Genomic DNA, 10,051 nt, shown 5'->3' on the forward strand with positions numbered 1-10,051 from the left:
TCAAATTTTTCAGTTTTTCAACATAAAGTCAATATAAATCGCGTCTTTAAAGAGGCGATTTATATTTATTTCATTGAACAGATAAATTTATTCTATTTCGACCGTATTTATATGTATTAGATCTAATGTCGAAAAAATCGTACTATTATAAGATAAAACACGTACGTATTTTGTGCACGATTCATTGCCGTGAATATTGCATGTGGGAAGGAAACCATTTGCCACCATTTGCAGAGGAACTTACCTCCTTATACATATATCTGATAGAGAAAGGCAAGTCAAGGATATAGGCGGAAAGTGCGAGGTCAATAACCAATGCAAATTAAAATCGACAAAACGGTATTAGTTATAATCTATCAATTTTCATATTTTTATACTTGCAAAGTGTAATGGATAAGTACTACACATTCGTTACGGTAGTAGCATCCGTTAGTATACGTATATGATGTATCAAACGCAACCACACAAACGACGCATTTACGTATTCGTTCGTATATGTGTGTGAAAGAGAGTTTACTTTCAGAATTTGAGTATCTTTATTAATAGAATATCGCACATGTATAACAATTATGTTGCGTGTAACATCCGAGAAATATCGTTCATTGCTCTTTCTCTCTCTCTCTCTCTGCTCTGTAAGAGCCAATCTTGTCGTAAGATAAAATCACGAATGTTTCCCTTATGCGAGTGCAATGAAATACAGCGATATCATTAAAATGACATACTCGAAAAAAATGGCGAATTACAAGTCCGCTATTCATAAATAGCGAGTTATCTCAACGGCAGCTTTGCACAACGATACTTCTCCGTATCCTATACGTAGAAGTAAAATATAAAAATGCATTGAGCCTGGCCTTTCCTACCTTACAGAGAAAAAAAAAAAGTCGATATATCGACCTTCCTTCGGGAGTTATTTCGTACTGTTGCTCGACGGTGTCATAATATCTGATCTACGAGGCTATACGCGTAACTAGGCAAACCGTCACGATGCATAACATGACGAGTAATGATTCTGCATGGGATACGCTTCCATCGCAAGTTTCGGATACCATACCTCTTACGACTTGGCATAACCGTCAACTGTTCGTGAATATCTTTTGGATGATAAATCCAGGTCGCTTCTCTTGCTGCTTATACTGACGTAAAAACTGACTTTGTCTTTATCGTTGGTTACGATATTCGCTGCGTACGATCTAACGACTAAAATATTTAAAAGGCGAGACCAGCTTCCGAGTAAGTAGTAAATATCTTCTCAATCGAATTGGCATATGCGGCTGTCCTCAAGTCGAGTCCGAGATTGAATTTCATGGCAGTCTTCATAATAGCCTATTAAAAAAGAAAATATATACGTTGGATTTCGCTTTGTCTAATTTATATTGATTAGTCTAATTAATTGTGGCGATCGTGGCGCAGAGTGATGTGCACTGCTTTGGTGAGTCGAAAATTCAGGTTAAAATCTGACCAAAAATTCGTCGCTTTTTATTCTATCGCCACGATCGTCACCTCTCGGATGGCGATGGCGAACCACCGAGAGCCTCTCTGTATCTGGAGAGGAAACCGACCCTCAAGGTTGGGGGTTGGGCGGTAGACTGACAACCTACTCCCAGAAAACGAAATCTTGCCTCGAAAACCTCAAAAAATTTAAAGAGGCCCGGGTCCTATTTGGACTGTAAGTCATTGATTGATTGATTAAGTCTAATTAATTACCTTAGCGGATCTCTCCATTGTATAGTCTAAACCAGAGTGGACAATGTCTTTTTCGGAGGCACCAGATATACGTTTCTGGAAGGCTTCGGACGGTGTGACGGGAATACGGCCGCCAACGCGACCAAACCTACGCTCTAGAGACTCTTGCACCGATTCTACAAAGATAAATTTGTAAATTATTTGTTTATTATTTTAAAGGCCGTGCTTGTACATCAACCTTAATTAAATTTGTTGTCTAACGTACCTAAGAGATGATAATTAGACTCCCTTTCGTATTTGAAAGTAAGGCGGCCATATGAAACGTGATTCAAGTTCTTTAACCACTCAAAGAACGAGACTGTGACACCACCGGCGTTAATGTACAAATCCGGGATTACAAGGATATTCCTGTCGATCAGAATCTTATCTGCGGCAGGGGTAGTCGGTCCATTAGCAGCTTCTGCGATAATCTTTGCCTTCAAAAATATGATTTGGATTAATTATCATTTTTTAATTACTGTCCGAGATCTTTTTTAAGATTTCATTATTATGCAAATGGTGTATCAAAGCAGTTTTTTTTTCGATAATTTTTAGAATAATACGCAAAATATATGAAAAATAAAAATACATTTCCAAGAAATCGATTAAAAATCAGATAATTTTAACGTTTCGTCAATTCAAAGTGAAGTTTAATTCAATATCAATATAAGTTTTGCAAATGCGGTAAAATAATCTTTACCTGGATACGTCCAGCATTCTCTTTGGTTATTACTTTCTCTGTGGCCGCAGGTATAAATATATCACATGGTTCGTACATGAGATTTTCGCCTTCGTATGGTTTGGCACCAGGGAAGCCAACGATAGTCCCGTTTTCTATGCGGTACTCTTCCAATTCCTGAAATGCATAGAAATAACTATCATAAATATCAATATGTAAAAGAAAAGGAGTTTTATCATAAATCCTGTTGTGTAATTATGTTGTGGAAAAAAATTAGAATAGTTTTACATAAAACAAATTACTGTTTACCTTTGGGTCGATACCCTCTGGGTTATAAATGGCTCCATCGTGTTCGATCACACCTATGCATGCGGCGCCCGCGCGATGTAAATAACGCATAGAGTGCAAACCAACATTACCGAAACCTTGGAGAATAAATGATTTACCTCCCCAGCCGGGCGTAGTACCTACGGATCATTATACTTTTCTTATTTATTCAGCGCTAACGAGCCACTAAAAATCTCAAGATATTATAAGATGATACACTAGATAGCAGGTATAAGCTTAAATTTTCATAATCTCAATGTAAAATTTATTTTTATAATAATTTGACATTTTTCTGATAAAATGTTATCTCTTTTAGTGCGACTAAAAAAGATTATAATTTATATAATTCTTACAATGTTTTGTTACTATGTTGTATTTATGTATTTGTAATTTAGAAATAATTAATTTAATATCGTACGATACATTTTGACAATTAAAACAGCTAATCAATTTACAAGCGTACCGATCATGCCCATGTAACCAGCTTCGTTGATAAAATTTGCTAATCCGTGAAACACTCCACGTCCTGTCGCGGAAATACGACCATGAATACCGCCCTGATTGATAGGTTTGCCAGTAACACAAGCGTGCGCGTTGATATCGAGATGGCCGATAGTTTTTGCGTAAGTATCGGCTATCCACGACATTTCCCGTTCGCCAGTGCCCATATCGGGAGCGGGAACATCAACTCCAGGTCCTGGAAAGTACAAATTCTTTTTGAGAAATGTAAAGATGTAGAAATAGACAATATTAATTTACAAAATCTCGATATTTCGTTAATACATAATTATTCCAATTCAATACTGAAATATCTTGAAATAATAAGAAAAAATATTACAAGTTTAAATTTTATTTTATTATTAGTTCCAAAAATAGTTGAAAATTTTACTCATTTCAAATTTCACTTATTTCGAAAAAGGAATGATAAGTTATGAAACGATAATTCTACGTTTGATTAATTTCCAAACCCGCCTTACGCACGTATTATATGCGAGTTTATCTCATTAGCGGTTATAAAGATATACAAAAAGGTAAAGTTTTTGGTAACTTTAAATATTTTATATCGTCATTTTTGAATGCCATACTTGGCATACTTCAATCAACCACTGTTGAAAGAACTTTGATGACATATAACGCAGGAGATCGTTAAAACTCATTCGATCTTGTAAAAGTACAAAGCGAAAAGAGCGGTTTTCATCGAAACAATTTCCAATAACGTCATTCGCTTCAGATCAGATTACCCACAATCTCGATTGCTAACAATCTTTATTGCGCACAGAGCGACTGCCTACAAGCATTATTGCCCGTAATAAGTTGAAATACAGATTGATTTCTCGTTCGTGCACAAGCACGTTGCTTGATACTGTTAGCGATCGTTTAGTCGGCAAATGGAATCTTCTTGGATTTACTATTAATTTTATAAATTTCACTCATTTATCTCTTGAAAAAACAATTTGTTCAACATTTTCGATTTTTTTTTCAAGAAAAATCAATATCTTTTTGATTCTACTAATAGTTTGAAAGTTGTATACATATATGTTTCTTCATGCATATATAGTATCAAAGTCTAGTTATACAAGATTGCCGCGAGGGGGTATAATTAACTTGCTCAAGCCGACAAAAATAAACATTTATACAATGTTAGTTATACTATACTTAGCAATCCTATAACGCGATACTTGTTTACCCATATTTTTAATCTTGCATCGGTATATTTATCACATTTATCTATATATGTATCTTGGCAATTAATGTTTCTTTTTGCACAAATATTTCACGCGAATAAAAATGTCAATAAGTAAAGTGCGCTTCAAAATCTACTCGCTACATTCGCGTGTACCGTTCGCTAATAAATTTTCATGATAATCGGGCCGTGCAAGCCAGCTGTGCCTCAGCATTTGGTTTGTGACGCAACGGCGGTGAATTCTGTATAGCGATTGGCATTACGAGAGCAGTGGTAGAACCTAAGATGTTTTCACGTCTTCTCAGCGATGTCTATAATTATCGTTCAATCGTCACGCCTCCGTTCGCATCGTTTATGATGATGTTACATCAGAGATTGTCTTCGTCGAAGCTTCGGTCGAAGAACAGAGTTTTTCTCGATTGTTTTCTTTTTTTTTAGCTCGACGCAAATTCTTACCGATGAATCCCTTCTTCGCTAATTCCAACGTAAATCTTCTGGTAATTTTCTCCAATTCGTGCTCCGAATAGTTCTTCGGATTGATCTTAATTCCGGCTTTTGCGCCACCGAACGGTACATCGACGCACGCACATTTGAATGTCATCAAGGCCGACAGGGCCTTAACTTCGTCCCGTGAAACGTCCATCGAGAAACGAATACCTATAATAAAAAAACCATTTTTGTAGAGAAAAAAATTGATCTTATAGGTATATCTTCTATATACATTCTAATAATAAAATTATAATATAAAAAGGTAGGAAGTGTACGAGCACATGACACATTTTTTTCCTTCATTTATTATCTCAAGAGAACTGCCCGTAGCAGTAAAGCTATAAAAAAAGAAATCTAAAAATAATATCGACGTTTCGCGAACGTTTTTCCATCACGCGCGGATAGTCATATTTTATTTGCTCTCCAATTTATATTCTACCTCTAAAATTTCACGTGACACGCGTAATGCCGCCTCGATAATGAATTTATTTAACAGCTGGTAAGCCACTTGACATCTCTTTTCGAGTACCTTATAAACAGCGAACAAATAGTTTGCTTTATTACATCATCTATGTATTATAACAATTTTTATTTTATATCTCGTTATCGTTATCTGTCTCAATTAAAAGTTTTATGAAACATGATTATACAAATATCTCAGAAAACAAATCAATTTATTTTTAAAATAAATAAATTTAAATTTAAAATTAGATATATAAATTTTGAAATATGAATTTCCTTAATGTATCTGCAGCTATAAAATAAAGTTTTTCTAATCGCGACATTTCTTCTCGTGACATTTAGCAGCAAATAATAAATTATATATATATCGCCAGATGAAATAAATCATAACTTGACATAACGTTTATAAAAAAAAAGTCGAGACGCACGAGAACTTGTTCTACAAGCTCGTTGATCCGAAATATCATATGTCATTGTCGTTAAACGTGCCCGCCAATTAATTTATTTTAGGGCGGTCGCTCAGGCAATGGCCCTGACATGAATAAACAAAAAGCTCAGAAAACGCCTAATATTACGTGCAAAAGACACGACGTAATATTTTAAATATTGAACGAGTAAAAACGTTGTCTCTCTCGACTAAACTTTATTCAGACGCCTATACATTTGGCAAACAAATTATTGTACTACGCTTAATTGTAAATGTGTGCGCTACTGCGCTACGAGTTACTATATATAAGGCCGGTTCTTCAAAATACTTTTCTTTCTTCTATTCTGTTTTTTCTTTGTTTTCTATAGAAATAAATCCTGGAATAAACCACGCAACGCGATTCTTTGAAGAGATTTATAGATCCTTCGTCGGAAAAAGAATGGCACGGAAGTGTCTTTCATATTTTTCTTTTCGGTTCCGTTGGTTTTTAAATTAACAGTTTAAGGTAAATGTACCAATGCCTGGTCAGTTAGAGTCTTTAAATAAGTATAAACGAAACGAAAAAATAAACTCTTGAGACAAACCTGCGTTCAACAAAAAGACGGATGTTTGTTAAAATAATAATAATCCATAGCGTGTGTCCTAAAAAAAACGATGATTTATGTGATTTTCCGAAAGGAAAAGTCCCTTTGAAAATTGAAGAAAAACAAGATCAAAGATCAATATACGCGAGGGATTCATCAGGCAGGAGAATATTTTTTTACAGCTGTGTCGGAGAAATGTTTCGGGGACGGAAATTCTTTTTATCTTTTCTTTTCAAACACAAAAGATAATACAGATGGCAATATAAAAGATTTTAGTATTGATATACGTTTAAACTCACATATTAAATCGTAATTTTATCAATCTTCGTTTTCTGTTGACTCGAACAAACCCGACTTTCTGCGATTAGACGTTGCAATAATTTGCGTACAATACCGAATCTTCGGGGGGAATTCCGAATTCGTTTATTCGTCCGTGAGCATTTCCGACTTGTTTCGCGAGAGAATAAACGATATTATCTCGATTCAGATGGCAAACACGATATAATGGTAATTATATCATTATCTAAAAGTACCGTCCATAAACGTGCCGCCCGCGGCTTCAGACTTTCGTTTAAAAGTTATTTAACAAACTATTATGTCTACGTATTAATGCTACATATGCGTACATTACTCCTCCTTTCTGTCAGTCGATCCACAACAGGTTGAAACAAGAGATATGTAGCTAACAAATGTGAGAAGCACTTTTAATTCGTCAGCAACGTAACGCGATCAGACAAGGACTATATTACTCTTTTTTTCCTCGTGTAGACGAATTATTGCAGCAATTAATGCGTAGAAGTTTGCGAAAAGTTATAACTAATCTTCTTTTTTAATCACACAAGAATTTAATCGAATATACATGCAGATGTATTTGTTGTAAGACGTACTTTTCATAAAAATTATATGCGGAGTAAAAATGACAAAATGTACCGTACTATATTGCAAATATACTGGAGATATATAGAAAAGGAGATGTATACAGAAAAAGATATACGCGTTGCTCAACCCTTTCGTTCCAGCTGTAGCTATATAGCTATGTATTTAAAACATTATGAAATAAAATATCGTTATAACTATATTTTCGTGTCTGTGAATACATAGTTTTGTATATATGTATCGATATACACATACGACTAAAAAATATTTTAATTTCATTAATATCGTTGGAACAAAAATCTCTACTTGTATTCTTTTTCCAACCTCTTCTCGTATCCTTCATTTTTTTTTGCAACTCAATGGAAGTTGGAATTATATTTTCCAGTTTTTGAAAATCCATCGAAAAGATGGCTTGGCTATTTTTTTGAAATATCATAAAAGACAGACAATAATATATATATATTTAAAAAAAAAAAGTTTACCCGTTTGCAACTTTTTTTACTTTAGCCAAACGTTGTCGAATATAAAAATAGAGTCTTTCTCGTTTTTGTATTTTGTTCGTATTTTGAGTCGATCGAAAATTAATCGAAATTACGATATTTTTTAAATAACATTAATAAAGCTGAAATATTTCATATTCAGATACTGGTTACTTATTAAAATTGTCTTCTTTTATTTTTAACTCTTTAAAATACAAACGAAACAAAAAAATGTTAAAGATAGGTTGAAAACGAAGTGTTATATATTATAAACTTATATCTATATATTTTTTTATAAAATCAGGCGACGAGTTCGTGTTGTATGAATGTGTTTCTGAAGGTATTTACAGTGATATCGCGAAATCATGTAGGAAAAAGAGGCACGTCACGCGTTATCACTCGCGTGTATCAACGATAATATCTTCAATCGCTTACCATCCTATCATTACGGCACGGTTTCAAGTATCTTGAAAACGTGAGAATGTTCAAACTCTTTTAACCCAAGAACATTCGTCTGATTTTCACACCCCAGTAGCGAGATAAATACTACAATAATTTCTTGATTTAATCTGACTAAATTTTTCCGTTTATCTAGATTGAATTTTTCCATCTATCCAGATTGAATCCTTCGGTTCGCGATAAAAAAGTAAAACAAACCAACAAACACATAGCGATAAAAGACATAGCTTCTTATATGTCGAAATTAATTCCCTGCAATTCTTCCCGTATTTTCATTTCCTTCCTATTGTTGTTCACGATACGTATACGGGCCCTTCTGATCAAACTCCAATTAACTTAATCAAAATCAGTTAACTGGTTAACTTGTCAAAAAACATCATGCGTTGTTTTGTTATAACGGATAGAATTATCAATGTTTTATAAAAAGAAATATTAAATTAAATGATACATTTTATACATTATAGTTAAACATTTTGCCGTAAGCACTCGTGCCCGCTCGTGCCGATCGAATCGAATCATCAAACTCGGTCTTAAAGCCTCGTTAGTTTAACATTAAACACAGTGACTCGTGAAACTGATCGAACATATACCGCACAACAATTATCCAGAACCAATTCGACAAAGGCAATCCACAAAAATGACCTTTCGATATCGACGTAGCATATAAACGAGCGATTATCTACGATTCTGTTCTCAACTGAAGAATTCAACGACAAGGACGATTCGATCAGTTCCCTGAGTCACTGCGGCTATAAAAGAGACAGTCACTGAGTCGGGATACCGTCGACCACAAAAAAAATAAGAAAGGTCGCGTAATCCCCGTACCTCCTTTGCACGGCGTTCGATGGGTGGAGTGCTGGGCGCGATAGCCGGTGATCATCTCGTAGTCGCCGGAGTCGCGCCTGAGCGGGAACGTGGTCTCGAGTATGTGGTCGCACGGCTCCATCAGCATCAGGATACCCTTGACCTTCTTCTTGCGCTCCTCGATCGAGACGCGCGAGCGCTTGTCGAGATCCTCGACCAGCTTGTCCTCGATGATCTGGCAGGCGCGATGAAAGAAGTACTCGACCATGTCGAAGAAACGCGGATTCGGCGCCTCGGCCACGTCCTTGAGACGATCCGGGATCTGGTGGTCGGCGTAGCCGCGGCGGGCCGTCGTCGCCGCGTGCCAGGCGGCCGGCGTGACCCGGCTCGGCGTGCTCCGCGCGTCGTTACCCGGCGCCTGTCTCAGGGCGATCGACGACGACCGCGCGAGGCTCCGCAGGTGAAACATCTTCTCGCGGGCGGCGCGACGATGGAGACGCTTCGCGACGACACGACGAACGCGCTGACGGCGACGGCGGGTTTAGCCGATTCTCACAGATCGCGAGCCTCACCGCGAGCACAAAGTCAGGTCCGCCGCGACTCCAATCGGCTCTAACTGACTCTGACGTCTCTGACTCTGACGCGCACACCCGACGCCGTCCCGCTTGCTTCACGGCGTAACGTGGAGTAACGAACGACGAAGTCCACGAAGTCACGAAATACGTCGTCGGTCGTGCGTCGTGTCGTGCCCCAGTCGGCAGAAGCGACACGCCGACTCCGGAGACCTCATTCGGGCGAAAGCGCAAAGCTCCGGATTCAGGGATTCAGGCTTGTCCATGTCCATATAGCAGTATGTACTTAAATAGGAAGATCGCGCGTTCCCCTAGTTTTATGTCCATATAAACGTAAATTCGACTCTTTTTAGAACTAAACAAAAGGAAAGGATGTAAAATAAACAATTTATCTGTCACTTGTAAAATTGAACGTGCATCGTATGACGAGAAATCGGCGGTATTATAGATGTATTCAACAAGAATCGATCGAATCATCAAAATATGG

General features: G+C 36.8%; 1 protein-coding gene across 1 annotated transcript; it reads right to left on the reverse strand.

Annotated features, from left to right (window-relative positions):
* Positions 1–322: 322 nt before the first annotated feature.
* Gdh (glutamate dehydrogenase, mitochondrial) lies at positions 323–9,749 on the reverse strand. The gene is made up of 8 exons (XM_077407170.1): positions 9,014–9,749; positions 4,869–5,069; positions 3,192–3,425; positions 2,711–2,868; positions 2,423–2,578; positions 1,949–2,159; positions 1,705–1,859; positions 323–1,323 (listed from the first exon to the last, which is right to left on the reverse strand). Exons 1-8 carry the CDS (start codon positions 9,459–9,461, stop codon positions 1,207–1,209), a joined length of 1,680 nt encoding a protein of 559 aa, XP_077263296.1. The 5' UTR covers positions 9,462–9,749; the 3' UTR covers positions 323–1,206.
* Between the last annotated feature and the right edge of the window lie 302 nt (positions 9,750–10,051).

This window comes from Temnothorax americanus, unplaced genomic scaffold, assembly GCF_048541705.1.
Source record: "Temnothorax americanus isolate GAGA-0224 unplaced genomic scaffold, ASM4854170v1 Scaffold22, whole genome shotgun sequence".
Taxonomy (NCBI): Eukaryota; Metazoa; Arthropoda; class Insecta; order Hymenoptera; family Formicidae; genus Temnothorax; species Temnothorax americanus.